Genomic DNA, 23,081 nt, shown 5'->3' on the forward strand with positions numbered 1-23,081 from the left:
GCTTGTCGAAGAGTGACTACAGGATGAGCAAGAGCATGGCAGAGGTCACTGACCACACACTGCCAGGCCTCCTGGCTCACTCTTCTTCCATTAATCTGCCCCCAAAGTAGAACGTAATTCATTGGGAGGCTTGCCCCTATCTATGGCAGGAGAGGACTGTTCCCATTCCTCAGCTGCTCTGCCTCAGACTGGGTAAGTTTTTAGTTAAGGGGAAAAAGAAGAGGAAGCCCATTTTATGCTCAACTCAACGCCATGTTCACTAGTCTCTCATCACCATTAATTTATCTGTCTCCTACCTTTACTGCTCAAATATTTAGAACCAGAAGAAGAAGAGGGCCCCTCAAATCCATATGCATAGACACTCAGAGGCAAACAGAAACTTCGGTGCTACTTTAGTGTTTGCAAGTATTAGACACTTTTGAGGGAAGAGTCCTTTGGTTTGGAAAGACCTCAAAACAGGCAAGCATTTTAGGCATGCATTAGTGGAATAACCTTTTGCTCTCTGTATGTATTTGCCAGACAGGACTGCAAAGGCACTTCAGGTTCCTGAAAGCTCCACAGCATTGCATGAGGTTCTAGCTTTTAACAATATGTGCTGGCGTTAGTAGGAGGCATGCAAGCAGCTGTCCCAATTCTATTCTTTATTGTATCCCAAGGAGAGGACTGAGGAATGACTAACCTTTGGATTTATGTAGCTTGTCAACAAGGTTCTGCAATCAGTCCCTCCCAGCGTGATTTCAAGTTGACCCTGGGTACAAATCCCCGGGTAGACTGTAGATTCAACTATAGTTGGGTGGTGGATTTAAATCACTGAAAGGATAAACGAAAATGGAACCCTTATTATATAGGGTAAATCATCATGTTGGATTGAGGTACTAGAAAAGTCTCAACAAAGCCATAATAAACCCAAAGGTTAAGAGAAAAAAAATTAAAAGGCCTCTTTAGAAATCATCTTTGTTCAGAAAAGCAAGGAAAACAGCACTGGGCTTAAACACATGTATAATCACAATAAGGCAAGTGGGAAAGTTGAAGAAAAACAAAGGAACACACCTAGATTAATAAAGGAAAAGGGGATTTCCTTCCTTAAGGGGAACATATGTATGACAAGCTAGGCCAAACAGCTTTGAAAGGGAAAGGAGACAAACTTTGGTATAACTGTTCTTTAAAAGACGAAATTAGGAAACAAAAAAAAAGTTATTTTTATTGTTATTTATACAAAAGCAATATGGACCAAAGAGATATAGTGAAGGAAGAAAGAATTCAGGAGCAGACTAAATCGTTTCTCTCAGAAAGAAGCTTGGTCCTGGAATTTTTTTATAAGATTTCTTTTAAAGCTAAAGGTAAGAAATCAAACACATAATTAAAGGACTGACCTCAAAGGCTGGGACAATTATAGTAGGTGATTACAGTAAGTTCAGATTGATTTGAAAAGGGAAAAGAAGAGCAGCAATAGAGTATTTCATGCATTGTTAAATAATCTGGAAGGTGATCTGGTGGGAAAACAGGCAAGGTATATGCTCTAGTGCAACGTATATGGGAAGTTTGTGGAGATAAGACTAAGGGACAGTAGTAGGACTCCTTAAGGGAAGCCAAATAATTCAGACATAGTCCAGACCTAAGTTAGATGCTGGGCTTCCCCATAATTAAAATTACCTTACTGAGGGTGGTAAGGGTTGGCAGTAATCCTGAACACAGAGACCTCTTATTTTCCACCATGGCAAAATCTATAGACTTTGAAAGGCACTAGTAGAAGTAGGTTAGGAAAACATCTGGGCCCAAAAGGAAAAGAGGCATTTGATCTATACAATGTTAGCTCTACAGGATAGGAAAGTATTCAATTTAAAAACAGGTTAATAACTCAGCTGGGGCTATCTGGAAGGAAGAGACACAAAGACACAGCCCATTTTGACACAAATAGGTAACAGAAAGGAATGTGTCTGCTACCACCAAGTTTCCAAAGCCTAGAAAACAAAAAATGAAGAAAGGCAAGGTTTTGAGGAGCGCACTGTAAAGGGCCACAGGCCTTAGAGGAATCTGTTAAAGGTCACACTCCAGCTGAGACAAACGGACGGGAATAGAGAAAAGGCTCTTCCAAGAGATAGGATTAATGTATATAAAGAAACTGAATCACTTTGCTGTACACTTGAAACTAACACAACATTGTAAATTAACTATACTTCAATATATTTTAAATATATACATGTATATATATATATATATATATATAAGGAATTTCACAGGAGGTGAGGCTTCTAATGAGGACACAAAGGTGCAGAACAACCAGGAGGATTAGAACTGTAGAGAATTCAAGGCCACAAACTGTGCTCTGCACAACTGCCTGTTACAAACGTGGATCACTCTCCTCCCAAAAGGGAGGGAAGAGTTTGTCACTAGACAAAACTCAATCATTTCTGCCAGGACCACAGGGTTCAAAAAGAAAGGAAAATTAATCTTTAAACATGCAGGATGGACAACAAGGGGAAAAAAGAAACTCTAAGAGACTGAGCAGCTGAGAAATCCCCCTGGCAAATACCTAACACTTTGCCCATGAGAAACAATGTATCATATGCCAATGAAACATTATTATGCATATGTGAAATTCCTTCCCTATCCAGTAAACATAGTGTCCCTATTGGCCTCTTGATAAGTGATTCCTCCCAGCTGAGTTTAGTCTTACTTAGGGTCTATCAATTACAGAGAGCTGACACAGACTGGTAAGCTGTCAAAACCAAAAGCCAAGATTTTCTTACTTTGAGAACCCTGTTCCTCCAGAAACGAAGTTTCTATCTGTTTTTGGCTGGGAACAATAAGGTGGGTTAGGACTGTATAATAATGTGTCAACATATGCACTATTTATTGTAGAGAGAGTAGATGTGCTTGTATCTTTTCAGGTTTGTAGGGGTGGGGGTGACACTATGCTAATCTTAAAAGTCCCAGAGACCCTTTGACATACTGAAAACATGTGACGCAAACTACCTTGAAATTGGAGACGTTCAGCTTTGGAGGTGCTAAACTAACTTAATCTATTCCAATGGAAGACAGCCTACGCTGAAGCTGCTGAAGAAGTTACCCTGACTTGACCCAAACACTTAAGTGAATGCCTTCTGGCTGAGACTGAGGAGTTTAAGAAACCAGGGAGAGCAGACTTTTGCCTTTCAATTGCCTTAATTTTAATTTACAGGGGGATTACAGATGTGGGAATTTAATAATGAGGGTTCATAACAGACAAATTTGGGGGATTTTCTGTTGCTAGTATGGAATTAGATGGAGTGCTGTCATTTGGTTCACTGCAGACAATCCGGAGAGCTATGCATGACATTTTGGCTGAGAAAAATTTAAGATGAGAAATGGAAATGACCTTCCAGTCTAGAGTTAACTTAAGAGGTATCAACCCATTCCAGAGCTTTCTGGAGTAAAAATTTAAATAACCTCTTCAACTGTTCTTCAGAGGCTACAAAAAGGAACAGTCATTGATAGCGGCTGCCTTGTCAGCCTTTAAGATAGAACAAAGCACTCCCTGTGCCAGTAAGAAAACAGAACAACTAAAAGACAAAGCAAACCTGGGAATTCGAACTCACAGTACTTTGTCCAGCCAACTTTTGTGAGGGGATTTGGTGCCGGAATTCTACCATTCAGCTCTTGAGATTCTCAACTCAGGGAGTTTATGTAAAGATCAATAGCCAACTGAGACATAATAGAACACCCTATTGACAGATGGGCAACTACCTGGCAATCCCCTATATGCAGTGCTTTTCTAGTAAATTAAGTTGGAAGATGAGGCTGTGCTTAAGACCACCCCTGCAAATCCTCTGTTCTCAACACCGCTTAGACACAGAAAGACACACACCGTTTATTCTCTTTTCAGGGAAAAGCCTCAGATGAGTGGTTTTCAAACCGTTTTCTTTAAGCAGCTGAATCCATTTTCAATCCATTTTCATTCTATCTATACAGATTAAGTGGTTTCACTTAATCTGTATAGATAGAATGGGTTCTAGCCAGAACTAGCCTGGCAACCAAGGCATGGAAGAGGCTCCCCTCACTAATATGCTTAAGGATTCATTTACAAAAATTTTGTTTCTTATCTCAGCAATTAGTCTTTCTGGAGGTGGGTTCTGCTAGCAGTTTAGAGATTTGGCGACACAAAAGAAGAATCATTTAATCAAGAGGTATAACAACATTTCCACAGAATTGACAGTTAAGACTGTGACCTGGCCATTTTGGCCTCCTCATGCCACTGGGTAAAAAGTTATTACATTTGGGTAGGCGCCTGATCCTGGCCACCAAGAAAAAAGTTGTTGCTCTTCCTCCATGGGACAGAAGATGACTGGAACTCGGGGACCCCCCTGGATACCTCCTGGTTGTTGGGAGAGACAGTTATCTACGGGTCTCGAGTTCCTGCATATCTTCCTGGACATGCCAAGAATGCAAGGCTCTACCACTTTTTACCCAGGCCATCATTTCTCAGGGTTTTGTTGGCAGAAAGCGACCATAGGGTGAGATAATGTCTCCCCTCCAGGATAAACAGCAAGCCTGCCTATCATTTGCTATAAAAGTGGCAGATTCCTTACTGTTTATTCCTTAGCTGCAACACAAACCCTAACATCCATCTGGGTCCCACCATGTCACCCTCATAGTACTTGTGGGGCAAGGGGAACCGATGCATACATGCTGATGCTGGTGATGCTGTGAACAATCAAGTCTGTTCTCTCTGACCTAGGGGTCTCATGTTTTCTGCCAGCATCCATTAAACAGCAACAGGCTAACTAATCAGCTTTTAAGTAGCATAAAATCAAATCCCAGACCCAACACTAGTACTGCCAACTGCAGTGGTAAATGTTAATGTAAGACTGAAGTAACCCTATACAGGCAAGACCAAAGGTTCAAGATACCTAGGAATAAAAGACCCGGTCACCCCATCAGATAAAGAACCTTAAGGGGTTGGCTAAAGACAAAGAATAGGAATAGCCAGTGAAGGAAGAAGTCACAAACACAACAATGAACAAATAATAGACAATGAATGTGGCTTCTACTTTTATTTTCATCTTTGCTTTTATATTTACCTAAGTTTTAACTAGTTTCCTTTCCCCTCCACGATCATATAAAGAATCTATTATTACATATACCCTTAGGGTCTTAAAAATGCCTATAGAAGGAATGGATATCACCAAGTGATCCTGGAGTTAGATATGGTAAGTGAAAAAATTTAATTGGTGATATATATATATATATATATATATAATTTTTTAAAAAATTATAGGACAGGGCTTCCCCAGTGGCGCAGTGGTTGAGAGTCTGCCTGCCAATGCAGGGGACACGGGTTCGTGCCCCGGTACGGGAGGATCCCGCGTGCCACATAGTGGCTGGGCCCGTGAACCATGGCTGCTGAGCCTGCGCGTCCAGAGCCTGTGCTCTGCAGCGGGAGAAGCCACAGCAGTGAGAGGCCCGCGTACCGAAAGAAAAAGAAAATTATAGGACAGAATAAGAGCGTGCATGTTTGCATTGGACAACCTAAGGTATAGGTCTGAGTGGATATTTGTGGATTCTGGCAATCTAGCATCCAATTTCCCCTGCCTCCTAGCACCCCGAACTCTCATTTCTGGAGAAAATGTTCATTATGAACTATCTTGGGGAGAGGGCAATTCTCAGAGCCTGCCTCTCGTTATGGAACCAGTAAATCAGATAATTCTTCTATTCACTCCTTAGCAGAGCCCTAATCTGGCAAACAATCTAAGGCCAACCAATTAGATACCTACTTCCAGGATTTTGAATCTTGGGTGAATGACAGAAAGATGGGGCGGTGTGTTGTGGGACGACGGGATGTCTTTATGGTGGCACCAGCAAGTCGTCAAGGCTGTTCCTGCATTGTAACCTTGACTCCAGGGTTTCTGCAGCCTAGCTACCAAAGAATCCCTGGGCTTGTCTGCCAGGACTGCTCATCTTCCAGCCTACGGTGAATGGCGTAAGTTCCCGATACCCTTGCAATAAATTACTTTTACTTAAGACAGAATGGTTTCTGTTGCTGGTAACCAAGAATCCCAGCAGATTCACTGTGATAATAACAATACCAACAATATCTGTGTAACACTGAATAATTTATCAAGAGTTTTCACATTCTCTCTCTCATTAGTCCCAACATCAGTAAGGTAGATTCAGTGTGATATTATGATCATTGTGCACATAAGAACATAAAAGCCTGAAGAATCGACCTGCTCAACGTCACACAAATAGTAAGAAGACAGAGCAGAATTCAAAACCAGAAATCTGTTTGAATCCAACGTGCATGTTATTTCCACTATAGCACACTGCTTCCTAAAGCAATGAGTGACTAAAGGCAAAATTGCTAAAAGAAGTTTTACAGAAGACACAAAACCATTTTAAAATAATTTTTCACAGTAATAGCTTAGTGTAATATTAAATTGTGATCCAATTTAATTGCAACTCAAAGAGAAGGTCTAAGGCAGAACTCATTTAATCCTGGCACACCATTTTCCAGTAAGCTAACCTGAAATAAGATGGCATATTCTTAAGAGTGTCTCTCTTAAACGTTAATCAACCACATTTTTTGACAGCTCAACAGAATGTAACTAAATTATATGCTATATTATGTACTAAAAAATTTATCAGTGATTTCACTAATATGAATCTTTGCAGTAGATGCCAACTGGAGTAGCCACCTGACTTACAATTCCTCCTTCTCAGGAAATGGCCTCAATACATGGGCCTTTCAAGATCATGTTTGTGCTACATGGCCCTATTCTGCTTAGGATAATTTATTCACAGGATTAACATTTAACCCAAACTACATCTATCAGATCCTCTCTCTCCAAGATCTGAAATTCTGAAAGAGAAACAGACTGCAAGTAGTCAGAGCTGAGGTGCAATTAAGGCAGTGTCCTAGAAAAAGGTCAGAGGCTTTTGGGGCTACCCTGGTTCTTGCATCTCCCAAATCTTGACTGTCCCCCTTCTTCTCAGAAGGTAATTTTAATACAATCATGTCTCTCTTAAGATGTGCTTCTGTACTCATTTATTCAACACACATATGGTGTCATGATGACAGTATGCACTAGATACTATAGAGTTTAGCAGAACATTGATACCATCTGGGAAAGCCTGGGCCACAAAGGGGGCAGTTTCCTCTCCATATACTCCCCACTCTGTCCCTGCTTTGTCCTCTAAAATTTGCTTCCCCCCCCATTCCATTAAAACCTTACTTGCTAAAACCACCAATTTTCAAACCCACTGGACAATCTCTTTTTTGACCTCCCTAGAGCATTGGATACTCCCACCTGGCTCTCCTTTGTAACTTAATCTTGGTTTCAATGACATTATTCTCTGCTTTCTTCCTCCCACACCTTAATCGCCAATGCACTTTTCTGCCTATCCTTTAAAATGTTGATGCTACCCAGATCCTCTGTCCACTCATCCTGTAGGTGTTATCAACCATACATATGATATCAACTATTGTATTAACAAATATTTGAGCACCTATGTAGTAGATGTTGGCAATACAGCTGAACAAGCCAAACACAGTCCCTGCCCTCATGGAGCTTAGAGCCTAGTAGCAAAGACATGCAATAAACTAAACAGTGTTTATTGCCTTTATAGAGCTGATAAATGCATGAAAGAAAGGAATAGAGTGCTGTAAGAGCATATGTAATAGAGGGGCTTGACATAATCTAGGACATTCAGGGAAGAAGTGGCTTTTAAAGTAAGAACTGAGGGACTTCACTGGGGGTTAAGACTTTGCCTTCCAATGCAGAGGGTGCGGGTTCAATCCCTGGTTGGGGAAGCTAAGATCCCACATGCCTCGGGGCCAAAAAAACCCCATAAACATAAAACAGAAGCAGTACTGTAACAAATTCAATAAAGACTTTAAAAATGGTCCACATGAAAAAATCTTAAAGAAGAAAAAAAAGAAAGAACTGAGGCATGAGTAGGAAGGGAAGCGAGTCATAGAACCTTTATGACAGGGCTTTGAAGGCCAAGTTAAGGATAAATATTCATTATAAGTTCATGATAATTAACCTCAAAAAATACTGCTGTCAATCCCTGGTCAGGGAACTAACATCCCACAAGCTGTGCGGTGTGGCAAAAAACAAAAAGACGACGACGACGACTTAGATAGTGGGAATTTGCTGGCGGTCCAGTGGTTAGGACTCCTACAGGGGGTATGGGTTTGATCCCTGGTTGGTCGGGTAACTAAGATCCCACACGCCACATGGTGCGGCCAAAACAGCAACAAAACAAAACCACACTGCCAGCCCTCATACCATTTCTATTCTTCACAAAAACAACTTTCCTCAACCTCCAGCTTCATCTTCTTCCTCCTTCATTTTAGCAGATGATCTCATCTCCTACTTTTCAGAGAAAACAAAAGCCTCTAGATAGGAACTCCTTCATTCTCTTGATTCCAAACACACCCACCTATGTACCTACCACTCCTATGTACTCCTTCCCACTCCTATGGAAGAGGAACCATCCTCCTCCCACAGGAGATTACTCACCTTTACTTTTGGACTTCATCTCAGGAATCATCTATCAATCACCCATTCTGTTTCACATATATTAAACCTCGCCATTTCAAATGAATTCTTCCTACTAGTTTTTAAACACACATACATCTTCCATTTAAAAAGCCTTTATTTGATTCCCTCACTCCCTTCAGGGCCAAATCTCAAATGAACTGTCTCAATTTTCTCATATCCTACTCACACTAATCTGACTTCCATCGTCTCCCCATCAAAACAACTCTCATCACAGTCAATAAGCCCCTCTTTGTTGCTATATCCTCTGAACATTTCTAGCTCTAATCTTACTCTGACTTCTCTTAGGCTTCAAAATTTGTCATCTCCCTTCTGAAACAATTTCTTCTCCGATTCTCAAAACTCTCATTTTCCTCCTATTCTTCTGGCCATTACTTTTTTGTCTTCTTTACAGGCTCATTCCCTACCCAGCCTTTATCTTAGATTCTTAACTCTCCACAGCTTCAATGAAGTTTATCTTCTATATGCAGATACCTCAAAAATTTATACTTTTAACCCCACAACTCTCCAGACCTGTCAACTCATCAGATACCTTAATGTCTCAGGGGCACTGCACACTAAACTATCTAAAACACAAACTATAATCCTTTCTTCAAAGCCTTGATCCATTTCCAGTATCTCCTCTCTCAGAGAACTGTGTCACCATCCATCTAGTTATGCATTTCAGAACCCTGGAGGTCATAAATGACATCTTGTACAGAACCCCTCAGCATCCAATCAGCCACCACCACCACAACAACAGCAAAAATAGCCAACATTTATTGAGAGCTTACTCATTATCAGGTTCTGTTTTAAGTTATCTTAATTTGCTTTTCTAATTTAGTCATCACAACCACATATCGTTACCATCACTAAGTCCTGTTGATCTTACCTCCTAAATCTCTTGAATATATCATCTTTTCTTTATTGATACTGCTGTCGCTGCTATCTCCTTAGTCCAAAGGACCATCTCACTGCGCTACTGTAACAACTTCCTGTTTGGTCTGCCAGCATCTACTCTGAGAGCTAATTCATTCACCATAGAGCAGTCAATCATCTTTTTCAAAAGAAAAACTGATACACCTATTCCTCCTCTCATACACATATATATATGAAAGCGTTTTAGAATAAAAGCAAAACCCCCTAACTTGACTTATGAGGCTATACACGGGCAGATCTTTAGCTACTTCTCCAATTTCATCTTGCACCATCCTCCCCTTATGTTCTGTGCTCCAGTCACACTGGCCTTTTATCAGTCTCTTGTACCTGCCATTTTATGGTAAGTAGGTCTCACACAATGGGTTCTCAACAAGTATTCATCGAAATGGATAAGTCAGAAAGCCAAACTGAAATAGGGGAATAGATAAACAGTGAGCCAAGAGGCAGTGATTCTACCCACCTTTTGGTTTTAACAAGGGGGAGAGGGATATTATTTACAGGGAAATACTGAGACTAAGTGTATTGGTTTGTTTGTTGGTTTAAAAGCTAGAGAGGTTAAAACATGCCTAAATGCTGATGGCTAGAATCCAGCAGAGAAGGAGAAGTTAAAGATGCCTAACAAAGAAAGAATAACCAATGGTGTAACTTTTCTGACTACACTAGTACTGAGAGAGTCAAAGCCCAGGTGAAAGTACTGGCTTTAAATGGCTTTATCCATTGTAGCAGAATTTTTTTAAAGTTCCAAAACAGGTTTATAGATTTGGTGGTGGAAAGTTAAAAGTTAGATAGTTCCAGACTAATGACTTCTATTTATTTGTGACGTCAAAAGAGGGATGATGTACTGAAAGTGAGGATACAGAGTAAGGGCTTGGGTTAGAGGAAACCAGTAAAATAAATAGTAAGTAGAACTGCTCACCAGTAGTACTGCCAGCCCAGCTGAAGTTAGGACTCACCTGGCAGAGGACTGCCCAGTAATGGGATATTCTTCAGCTGTGCTTAGAAGCGGTGCACAAAGAAGGTAAACAGTCATCAATGCTTTTTGCCCAAAGGATGTAAAAAAAGGACTGAGGGCCAAGAAAGCTTAGGACATTGAAAAGAGAGTGAAGAGAGAGATATATCTCCTAAACTGGACAGACAAAAAGAGAAAATAGAAGAGAGTTAAGAATAGAAAGGTCTGGATAATGGGAGTTGTCAATGGGAGTTGTTATGAAAATTAAATGAGACAATCATATAAAACACTTTGGAGAATGGCTGGTACAGAATAAGTGCTCGAGAAGTGTTTCTGTTATTGAGGATTTAATGCAGAAGGTTTAGATTATTCACAAGAGACCCTAAAGATTAATGACATGTAGTAATTGACAGTCTTGGAGAGGTGAGTACACAGAAGCTGAGTCATTTTAGTTAGTAAGTGAGCCCAGGTGACTGCCCAGCATCCAATCCTCAAATCAGATTTGTGGTTCTCTCACTTAACTCTCAATGGGGCTTTAACATAAGCTTTTAAATTCTAATTATGTTTTAATTCATTTAACCTGAGGAAACTGTGAACTGCAGTGGTACTCAGAAAGTTCTCAAAACATCTCTCAATTGTTAAGGGTCTTCTGGACTTCATTAACACAAAAGCAACAGCACTGGGTACCTGCAAGAGTGACTGTGACCCTGCCCTGCTTTTTAAAGCCCCTTTCTAGTGTAACAGATAATAACATTAATCTAAAAAAAAGTTGGAAAAATGAATGAAAAGGTGCTCAACCAAATTAAATAAGATGCCACTATACGTCCACTAGAATGGCTGTTATAAAGACTGACAATATCAAGTGTTAGCAAAGATGCAAAAGCCAAAGTATGAACCGGCACAACTTTGGAAACTGTACCACAGGATCTATTAAAGCTGAATGTAGCCTAACCTATGACTCAACAGCTCCACGCTTAGGTATTTCCCAACAAAAATGCAGAAATGCATACATGTACACATCAAAAGTCATGTACAAAATGTACAAAAATATTCAAAGTAGTACTACTTTTAATAGTACACGATAGAATGGATCAATTGTGGTGTATTCATACAATGGGATATTACATACAATGAAGATGGACTAGAACAACACACAACAATATAGATAAATCTCACAAACAAAATGCTAGCTTTAGTGTCCATAAGTTTGTTCTCTACATCTGTGTCTCTATTTCTGCCCTGCAAACCGGTTCATCTGTACCATTTTTCCAGGTTCCACATATATGCGTTAATATACGATATTTGTTTTTCTCTTTCTGATTTACTTCACTCTATGACAGTTTCTAGACTTGGACATCAAGGCAGGAAAGTGGCGGGGGGGTGGTGGTGGTGTTGGGACGAATTGGGAGATTGGGATTGACATCTATACAGTCATATGTATAAAATGGATGACTAATAAGAACCTGCTGTATAAAAAAATAAATAAAATTCAAAAATTCAAAAATAAATGCTAGCTTTAAGAAAGCGAGACACGCAAGTATATACTGTATGATTCCATGTATACAAGTTCAAAAACAGGACAAAAAATCTATGGTAGTAGAAATTAGAAATTACCTTTGAGGGGGTAGCAATTGGGAAGGGCATTAAGTGGAGACTTTCTGGTGTACTAGCCAAGTTCTTTTACTTGGAGGGGGTGCGTTCGTTTTGCAATAATTCTTTGAGCTGCACATTTATGATCTGGATCCTTTTCGTGAATCCTATACTTCATTGTAAAGTTTACTTAAAAACAAAAGGCTGGAAATGGCTGAAAGGATAATGGAGGAAAAGGCTCCACGGGAAGCTGAGGCTGCGGGCTCAGCAGAGCCCCCTTTCACCACGACGTAGAGACTGGCTGCAATGCTACAGAGACGTGAAATGACCTATATCTTTTTCTAATATCACAAAACTAATTAATGATAGAGCAGGAATTGGGATTCAGGAATTCTAATTTCACAGTGTTCTTAAATTTGTATAGGGATGTTTCTGGGGGCCCTTGTCATCCAGGCACTCATTATCTTGGTCCCCAAAGTAACGAGATCATAAGGGAAAGCAAAAATAGTAATAACACAAAAGTATTCACCATAGAAGAACACTTTTAAAACTGGTCCTCACTCAAACATTCCTCCTCTGGCTCAGAGCAGCTTCTATTTCTGCCACTTCCCATCAACTGCCCTTGTCAGTCATTCCTGGTGCGCCTCTTCTGTGTTATGTTAAACAGAACAATACGTGTATAATGTAAATCAACTGCAAAGTGAAGCTGCCCATCTTACAAAAGATGCAGGATTCCAAGAAGTTGGTAAAAGTGTTACTGGAGAACGGTCTGAATAACAAGCAAAGCCAATGACAAAAGGAGAAACTGGCAGATTAAGGCCAGTTAACCACTGTCGAAGAAATTCCTGATGTCTCACCCAGCATCCATTTTCCCCTTCCTACTCAGTAACAGAAACCTGGTATTTCAGTAACTTTATTTCTGTTTTAACAGTAAATAAGTAGATGCTAATATTGTTTAAAGCTAAGTCTAAGAAATGGATATGAATCAATTTTTAAACCCCAAAAGCTAAACATACAGTCTCAGACAATCCCCTCCTCCTCAACATCTGATGCTGCGACCCAGTTGCACCCCAACTACGCAGGAAATGAGGCAATGCTTTACAATGCTATAGTCTGTGTATGAAAACACATATTTGGGGGAGTGGGAGGGTTGTTGGAAACAAATGTGGGCACTGGTGAACTGCGGTGCAATTACCTCTCAGAGGCAGGCACTAGTTAAATGCACCAGCAATGCAAAGTCAGTGGTGTCCTAAATGTAAGAAAGGTTCACAGAAAAGGAACATGAAGGTATACATGGAAATAGATACATGAAAGTTACGTAAAATATTGAATTCAGGCATTCACAGCTACTTCAACCCAAAGACCAGGCAAGATATAAAGGCACTCCCACAAATATCTACTGCATCCATGCACAATGTCAGGAGCTGATGAACAAAGACAAGACCCCAGCAGAGTTTGCTTAAAGAAACCAAAGTTAATATCTTCATAAAACACTTAAATTCCTCTACTGTTGTCCATAGACCCATCAGAACTGAAACAGGAGGAAAGGGGGCAGGGCACAACCTTTAAAAGAATGACACAGCCATAGAACATGACAAAAACTGGTTAGAACCAACTAGGTCCAAAATGGTGGAAAGATCTGACTCCCAGTGCACCTTCTTCCTCATTACACGCTCACTGCAATGTATTAGCATATGCTGAATGACACACCCACCAGTGCCCTGACTGCTCTGAGGTTAACCATAAAAGGCCAAAAAATGGGTGGTGGCCCTGTTCCTGGAAATCTCCGCCTCTTCCCCTCGAAATAGTTGGAATAATCCTCCCACTCATTAGTCTATGAAATTACGCAGCCCATAAAAACAAACCACCCCACATCTTGGGGCCTCTTGCCTTCTGAGATGGCCCGCACCCATCTGTGGAGTGTGTTTCTCCCAAGGCCGTTCTCGCCTTTTGAGACAGACTGCATTCTGTCTATGGAATGTGTATCTCTATAAATAAATCCACTTCCTACCTATCACCTTGTTTTTCACTGAATTTCTTCTGCCATGAGACATAAACTACATGAGCTTTGGGAACTCCCTGGCGGCCCAGCGGTTAGGACTCTGCACTTTCACTGCCGAGGGCGCAGGTTCAATCCCTGGTCGGGGAACTAAGATCCCACAAGCCACACTGCGCAGCCAAAAAAAAAAACCCCAAACAAAAAAAGCACCTGAGCTTCATTAAAGTCCTGAGACCACGTGTGTGATCTCAATTAAAAGACGGTGTGTTCGAGTCCCTGCCTGTAGGTTCCAGTCCCAATCTGGGTTGTGTGGTTTCAGCACCACCCGATGAGCAAACTAGGTTTTGCAGTTACTTATACTCATGTCCTGCTTTTGTCATGAAAAACACGGTCACAAAACAAACATTCCCACAAATCTTCCTGGATGCATATTTCTAGAAATAAAGCTTCCAGGACGAGAAAATAACCAAGTGACTTTTCTACACCTACTGGTATAAGATGCTATGGAATTTAAAAACAAATAGATTCTCTAGTCTACATACTCTGGCGTTAAAACCCATTCTTTTCATAACCCACCTTTCGCCGACGTGCTGAAGACTTTCACTAATACGCCACACATCAAAGAACAAAGAACTCCTCTTAACAGAGGCGCACGGTGCCCTTAAAAGGCGGCACGGTATTTATCCACGACTGTTTCTGCTCTAAATTAACACGTACAGGAGGATTTGTCTTCTACTAGCTCCACCCTGGTAACACAGAAGGGGGGCGGGGATCCTTATTTTAGAGGAGCTGATGTCAGGCCAGCAATGCTTCTCCCTTCCTTGGGGGGCTTCGGTTTGGGCTGTGCCAGTGGGGTTCTTCGCCCGACATCTCACGACACCTTAAAACGGCTGGCCAATGGAGGGCTCCTCGCCTCACAAAGAGATAACTAGGGCACAGCTGTTATACAACCGATACCCGACGCCGAACGCCGGCCCACGGGGCCCCATAGGAGTCAGGAGCCACAGCATCGGCGGACGACGAGGCACTTTTGCTCGAGAACAGTTTAACGCGACCCTCCACCGACAGCGGCTTCGCTGGCGTGCGAAAATGCAAGGAAGGGCAAGGACAGAGGAAGAAGAGGGTCGCGATCCCCAGGGCGCGGGTTTCAGCCGCGGCTGACAGGGGCCCGAGTCCCGGACCACCTCCCCGACGCCGTCGGTCACTCCCACAGAGGCGGTACCTGTTTCCGCATGTTATTCATGACGCCCATGAAGCCCGCCAACAGTTTAGCTTCCTCTCGAGCAGCAAGTTTTTTCTCGGTCTTCTTCTTGCTGCTCTTCTCCACCCCGGAGGCTGCCATCCTCCGTCAACGCGGTTCACGCCCGGGGCTCGCCGGGCCGGGCGAGGGGTTGCACGCTCCCGGCACGCTGGGGCTTCTGTTTACCAAACACCGAGGCCGGGACCGCGACTGCAGCGCCCTGCTCCCTAACAGCGCGGCGCGGCCACTGCGGTAGGACAAGGCCCGGCAGCCACCCGCAGAAGCACGCGGGGCGGCGATGCCTTCAACTCGGCTGCTTCTCCTGCCGAAGCAGAGCCCGGAGGAGGAGTCTGCGCACTTCGCTCAAGGGGGCGGAGGCGCTATGAAGGCAGCAGGGGGCGAAGCCTACGCGTCACAGCGGCGCGCCGTTCAGAGCGGCGCTAGGCGACGGCGCCGTCTTGCGCTTGGCGACCTGCGTTCTTCACGCACAGGCTGAGTTTTCATTTCAAGGTGGTTCGAGGATGCACGTGCCGTTCCCTTTGCCCAAGACAGATTTTACACAATTGGATTACGTGGCGAGATTATCTTTTTTGGATAATTGGGTGGCAGAACACATTAAAGGGTCTCCCATTAATGTAAGCTCCGTAGGAGCAGGGTTGGTGTTTTCTTAACTGCTGTATCAGAGACTGGCATATTGCAGGCGCTCAATAAATATTTATGAAATGAGGAAAGACTATCACATACTGAAAGTTAAAGGTTTATTGCATGGAGTACAAGATTTATTTGCTTGGGATTCATACGGCAAGAACACACAATCCCCATTGATGTCTCCTTGATGTAGAATGCCTACTTGCTTAGGCTGTTTTACTCCTCAATGTTGAGACTAAGATCAAGCGTCAGGTCCAGAAATCTTCAGTTAGGCTTCCCCCAAGTGTTCTACAGGAACACGGAACTTAGTCACAGAACTCAGGAGCATGCTTTTTGTAACTATAATAATTTATTCTTTCTAGTATATGATAATATACAAGATTATTTGAAATTGTACATTATTTTACATTTTGAAAACATACATATCCCTTTAATTTGCTACCTAGGTCTAAATAGGAATACATAGAAACGTTTTAAGTAAAATAATTGACACTATCAAAGCATTATGCTTTCTCTTGATGAGAACAAAACAATATAGTATAGCTCAGATGAAAGAGCAAGTGACATATAAGCCTACATTTCTACAAAAAAATAAGACATTTATGTTTTTGTGCACCTTTTCTTTTCATCTAAAGGTTCTCAGATCTTCTATTTTAATTAGCCAATACAGTCATCGCTGGGTATTTGCGGGGGGGTTGGTTCCGGGACCTGTCGGGGATACCAAAATCCATGAATGCTCAAAGTCCCATAATGAGCCCTCTATATCCATATTTCTGCATCAGGTGATTCAACCAACCATGGATCGTGTAGTACTACATATATTTAATGAAAAAAATCCATGTGTAAGTGGAACTGTGCAGTTCAGACCCCTGTTGTTCAAGAGTAAACTCTAATTTGAGAGTTTTAGAGTGGACCCTGGCAATGGAAACCATTTGTTCCTAATGGAATTAGAAATGAGGAAATTTTCATTTACTTTATTAAACGACCTAGGATACTGAAGAGTGAGTGTATTTAAACATTTTTTAATTGAAATGAAGTGGAAATCTGTCTTTTTACTCTAAGGCCTTGGCAGACGCTAAGGATCCATGATTCAAAGGCAGAAATGTTGGTGATGAGATGGAATGCTATTCTGTAACACGGCAAAGGAATCAAGGAGCAGTATCCTTTCTACCTGATGTTGGAACAGTCCTTTCACGTATTGCAGAATATAGAACACCAAGCGGCACGGAAGAGCCTTAGGATTCAGAGCTTAAAGAGACCATGGAGGTTATATAGCACAGAGCTTAGGCACTAGGCTTCGCCTGGATGCAAAGTCAAACTCGCCACCCTCTAGTTGTTCAATTTTAGGCAAATTGCTTAACTTCTCTTGTGTCTCAGTCTCCTTACCTGTAAAAATAGAACCTTCCATGGAACTGTTATAAGGTTTACAAAAATGCTTAGGTTGGTGCCAGAGCAAGACAAACAGTATTACTTTATTGAGCTAATAATATTAACTATTATTATTTAATCCAGCATTTCCCCAAACGTGTTCTTCAGAATACTAGTGCTGTGAACCCTCCCCCTCTCCTCTCTCCTCTCCTGAAATAGTATCCCTGGGAATACAACTTGGCGAAATAAGTTAACATGTCATTCTCAGAGAAAATCTCAAATATATTTGCATATTAAGTGTTCGGAGAAGACTTGTTGTACCTATTGCTTGAACCTTGATTAGGTCTACTTTGCTGTAGTAGGGTACCTTTTGAGGTTTCTTAGCTTTTCTAAATGTCAGAAGACCTCCTTTGTCCCTTTTGTAAAGATAACTAATGAATGGAGGGATCATTCACCTGGAGGGAAGAGTCCCAAGTGGAAAAGGAAACTGACTGCAAGCTTGGAGGCATTGTGATCACCACTTTAAAAAGAGCTTTAGATCCAGATTATGACAGTGGAACCCTAGGTTTTAGAGACCTTTATAAATATGACAGGCAAAAAATGATTTTTTGTGTTATTTTAAAAATTCCTAATGAGATTGAATATTTTTTCATGTTTATTGGTCCTTTACGTTTTTTGTTTCATGCATTTTCTATATTGTCTATGTCCTTTGTTCATTTTTCTTTTGGATATTTTTTTCTTATTGATTTGTAAGCATGGAACTAACCAGGACCCTATGGGATTTCTAGGCACAAAAGTCTTTCTGTGTCCCCCGTTTCTTGTTTGTAGGAAATAGGCTTCATTCAGCCTCCATGGCCTTCCCTGAGTTCCAAAGGGCAGGTTCAAACAGTTGCTAATCAAGGAAGGGAGGGAATGCAGAAACAAGAGGGGAGCAGTCAAGAAACAATAATGCAGCCTTGGGGCAGGGTCCTGATTCTGCCTCTCAAGGAATATACATAACAGTATCTTTGAGCTGTTTTGCAGATACTGAAACCCCTACCAGGTGGAAGAAGTTAACTGTGTGATGCCCACAAGCATGTAGACCCCATACTGGTTGGAAACAGAAGGTTGATGATACTGACTCCCAATTACCTCACCACCAACCAATCAGAAAACTGTCCATGAGCTGATCATGCCATCTGCTTTGAACCATTAGTATAAAACTCCCAGGGCTTCCCTGGTGGCGCAGTGGTTGAGCGTCTGCCTGCCGATGCAGGGGACGCGGGTTCGTGCCCCGGTCCAGGAAGATCCCACCTGCCGCGGAGCGGCTGGGCCCGTGAGCCATGGCTGCTGAGCCTGTGCGTCCGGAGCCTGTGCACCGCAACGGGAGAGCCCACAACAGTGAGAGGCCCGCGTACCGCAGAAAAAAACAAAAAACAACAAAAAAACCTCCTCATTACCTCCTCCTGGTGGACACATAGTTTTGAGGGCATTAGTCCGCCGTGGCCCCCTTTGCCTGGCAAAGCAATAGAGCTATTCTTTTCTACTTCACCCAAAACTCTGTCTCTGAGATTCAGTTCGGTACCAGGGTACAGAGGCTGAATTTCACTTACAAGCATTCTTTGTTAAAGTGGGTTTTAGGTAAACTGTGAGATAATATATGTGTAAAATATCCAGTAAGTCATTGAAGACTCAGGATGAGGACGCCAATAAAAGAATACAAATGAAGGAAAGTAGAATACTGATTTAGAACTCGTGGAGGAAAAGGATCCAGCAGAGGCAAAAAAGAAGTATTCAGAGTGATGTGGAAGAGCATGTCCTCATATGATCCTCACAGGCCATGCTTCCTTTTTTAATGCAGTTTAGTATGGCATGCATGACTGCAGGAAGTCCAGTATTTTTTGAGTTTTCCTCCCCAAGTACTGTATATCCAAGAAGCTGGTTCATGTCCAAATGTTCATCCTTCTAGCTATTTTTCTTTGCAAACCCAAAACCCAGTGTGTCCCCGTGAGGCCAGAGGATTCCACAGAGCAGCCCTGATGCTGAAACTCCAGAATTTGCTGCTGATGCAATGTTGACTAAGGTGCCTGGTACACTGCCTTCTGAAACCTGAGCAGTCTGAAGGCATGCCCTGACCAGGCCATGCTGCTGTTGCCCAGTGACCATCTGCACTGTCACTGCTGTTGCTGGCACTGAACCTCAGGATTGCTGTCTGCTGACCCCTGCCAACCCAAACAGCGGTGGCTCTAATTCCACCCCAGGTCCTAGCCCAGGCTATGGTTGTTCCTCCTTGTACAAAGGAGAAATGCACAATTTGTTATCATGCGGGATTGAAACTACAGGGTTAACGGAAGCTGGCGTCTTAGAAATCCTTGAGTGTGTCTTACAGAACAGCAGATAAGGGAACAGCTTATTAAACCCCCCTCTGTTTGTAACCTGCCTTTACTAATTAACCTGCTTTAGTTGTTGTTTTTCTTTAATTGCCTACCCTCCAAGCTTCACATAGCCTAGATAATATATTACAGGACTCCTTAACCACCCTTACAGATAACACCTCTGATGTATGGGTCACTATAGTAACAGGTGGGCTTAAGTTGTTTCCCAGGGACCTGGAGTTGACTCTCGCCCAGTTCAAACTGGCCAAGAGTGGTTGGGACCACTGACCCCCAAACTGGGCCTGCCCAGGTGTTCCGTAAATGACCTTTTGACATCAGAAGACTAAAAACTGCACCATTTTTGAACATGTATCCCATGAAGAGGTATGTAATGCAGATACGCCTCTGCAGAACACCGATTACCTCACCTTTTCCCTACCTCCAGTCACATTTCCCATGCCTAAGACCACCCTTTTTTTTTTTTTAATTAATTAATTTATTTTTGGCCGTGTTGGGTCTTCGTTGCTGCACGCAGGCTTTCTCTAGTTGCAGCAAGCGGGGGCTACTCTTCATTGCGGTGCGCGGGCTTCTCATTGTGGTGGCTTCTCTTGTTGCAGAGCACGGGCTCTAGGCATGTGGGCTCAGTCGTTTTGCCTCGCGGGCTCTAGAGCGCAGGCTCAGTCGTTGTGGCTCACAGGCTTAGTTCCTCCATGGCATGTGGGATCTTCCCAGGCCAGGGATTGAACCCGTGAACCCGTGTCCCCTACATTGGCAGGCGGATTCTTAACCCCTGCACCACCAGGGAAGCCCTCTAAGCTTCTTGTCTATCATCTTCTGCACATTTCTACCTACCTTTCCCCATACGCCACAAGTCTTTCCAACAATAGACAAAACAGAAAAATTACAAGCAATTTTCTAAATCCCCAAATAGGTTGAGCACAATTTCCAAGTATTCCATTGCTGTACCAACATTCAAAGTCTTTTGGGAAAATCTTTCAGAATTGTGAGGAAATGATTCAAAAAGACAGGCTTTGATATGGAAAGATAGCAGAACACATTGAAAATACATAGAAAAACTGTCTGGAAACCAAATTATAAACCAAATTGCTAACAGTGCTTATATATAGGGGATGAGAGATATTTGAACAGAAATAAAAAAGGAAAAATTTATTCTCATAATCCCTCAACAAAGGCTCTTCTTATTCTAAGTTTTACCATTTATTTTAGGGAAACAAATAAGGAGTAACAGAAACAGCAAATATATAGGAGTTACACATACTGCAAAGTTCTTTAAGAAAACGACCCGGGTACATTTCTCTTGGCACAGAGCTTTGGTATTTTATTATAGTCACATGGTTACATTGATGTACCTAAAAAGTCCAGGTCAGGTCATTCATGGTGCAGTCAGCTGATGAGAGGCTGGGAAGGAGAGGTCTGGGGAGCTGCTGTGAGCTAAGAATACACCTCTCTTGGTCCCAACCACAAAGCCATAAAAACTATCAATAAAACATACTCTGGAATGAATGTTTAGAGGGCTGCCTCTTTCTGTAGACAGGGTAGGAGCTAAGAAGAATGCAAGATAGATGAGATACCTGTGAATTTATGTCAGTATTTGAAGGGCAGGTAAGTATCTCAGATAATGTGTGGAACAATACAGAGCTTTAAAAACAAAACTCTTGAACAAGTGTATTTGTTCGAATGTATCTACTTTTTATTAGTGAGGGAATCAGGAATTAGGCAATTAGACAAAAGAGTTGGTTTCCTTGAATGCTTTCACAAACACATAGATGTGTATACTGTTCACACACAAAAAATTGTGGCTAATTGAGATACAAAACTGGATAACATGCTACAGGGCAATAAAACCATAACATCTTCTGGGTTACTTTCTCTGAAGGCTATAAAATCGTAACACCTTATCAAACCCCTCAGGGTAACCTCCAGCTTTATAGGGCTGTGGCACCATTTGCCCTTTTATGAATTGTGGGCTGTTGGTCAAACATACTTTGAAAACAAAGCTACTAGAATACTGTAAGGGAGCCAGTATTTTCCTGTACCACCATGGCTAAAATTGTGTATAAAATAGGAATAAAGGCTCCAGGAGGCATGTCTAGGGATTCAACTTATGACTTTCAGTATTTGGAATGTGGGAAATTGGTTTTGGCTGCTCAGAAATGTCTATTACCCACCAGTTAATTTCCCACTGAGTTCAATACTTAGGCAAAATGACTGTTCCTTTCTAGCTGCCTTCACAACCAATGCTGCTTCTTTTAAATGCAAGAGTCAAAGAACTGCTTATAAAATCAGGACCAAAAGAAATTCTGGTGGCAGGGATTTGTTTTTCCTCCTTACCTTTGTATCAGTCCTAACACAGGGCCTGGCACATAGTAGACATTCAGTAAATGAAGTAAGCATATACAAATGTAACTAGACTATAAATACTTCTTGTCTATAAACTTTACCTAGTACTGTAATGTGATAAAATTGGATAAATGGAGTTTGTGAATTGCCTGTTCAAATTTCAGCATCTTTTCAGAAAGTAAGGCAATAAGGTCTCCTGTTAACCTCACCCTCATGAGGTTTGGAAAATCCTTTATACATTACTTTGATTATGGAAAATCATCCATAATCATGGATTATGGAAAATCTTTTATACATTACTTCACCCTCCTCCATTTGTGAGGCTAGGTACCCCGAATTTTGTCTCTTACAAATGATTCAAAGAGATAGTAACTTAAATGTGTCCCCAAATTTGGTTCATTTGTGATTTTTTTGAATGATTAAGTGATCAATTTTATTTATTTTTAAACTATTTATTTATTTATTTAGGCTGTGCCTGCTCTTAGTTGTGGCATGCGGGATCTAGTTCCCAGACCGGGGATCGAACCGGCGCCCCCTGCATTGGGAACGTGGAGCCTTACCCATTGGACCACCAGGGAAGTCCCTCATTTGTGATTTTTAAAGGATAACTTCTCTTCTTTTGGGGTAATATTAACTTCTCAGTGATTGGAAATGAACAGAGCACTTTGTTGCTTCGTACGCAACATTAACTGCTGCTTCCTTCAGACAAGCAGAGAGGAAGTCATTTTCAAGATGGAAGTATAATATTAGTTGACAGACCCTACAGTATTCCCACAAAGTGCTTACAAATCATTGAAGTCTATTCTTTACCTGGTAATCTGTGATACAGTTTTAGGAAGAATCTTATTGTAATACAACAACATTTCATTCTTTGAGTATGTGTGTGTGTGTGTGTATGTTTGTGTGAATGGGGGGCACTTAAATTTTGATTTGCTTGTCTTTGAGAAACAGTCTAGATTTTAAGAGAGAGGTTGGCCCCAAGTCACATGAGCTCCGTGCTAAAGCCCAGCCAATCCATGGAGACAGGAGCTGTACTCTCTCTCCACCCTCTGGCTGCCTCACATGGGAACTGAGAAGATGCCTGAGCCCTCTGACTCAGATGTGGCTGTAT

The 23,081-nt window shown here is 41.8% G+C and overlaps 1 protein-coding gene across 4 annotated transcripts in view; it reads right to left on the reverse strand.

The window, feature by feature from the left end:
- The window catches only part of KLHL7 (kelch like family member 7), a 63,549-nt gene extending 47,956 nt beyond the window's left edge, over window positions 1-15,593 (reverse strand). Inside the window, exons 1-3 of one of the 4 annotated variants that reach the window (XM_067746158.1) lie at window positions 15,222-15,592; window positions 14,576-14,745; window positions 680-810 (exon numbers count right to left, since the gene is read on the reverse strand). Coding sequence is in view for 1 of the 4 variants with exons in the window: in XM_067746155.1 (XP_067602256.1) it covers window positions 15,222-15,341 (120 nt within the window). In the remaining 3 variants the exon portion in view is untranslated. Of the gene's footprint in view, window positions 1-679; window positions 811-14,575; window positions 14,746-15,221 lie in introns of all 4 variants that reach the window. The other 3 variants (XM_067746156.1, XM_067746159.1, XM_067746155.1) reach the window with 3 other exon arrangements.
- Window positions 15,594-23,081: the final 7,488 nt, after the last annotated feature.

This window comes from Pseudorca crassidens, chromosome 8, assembly GCF_039906515.1.
Source record: "Pseudorca crassidens isolate mPseCra1 chromosome 8, mPseCra1.hap1, whole genome shotgun sequence".
Lineage (NCBI taxonomy): Eukaryota > Metazoa > Chordata > Mammalia > Artiodactyla > Delphinidae > Pseudorca > Pseudorca crassidens.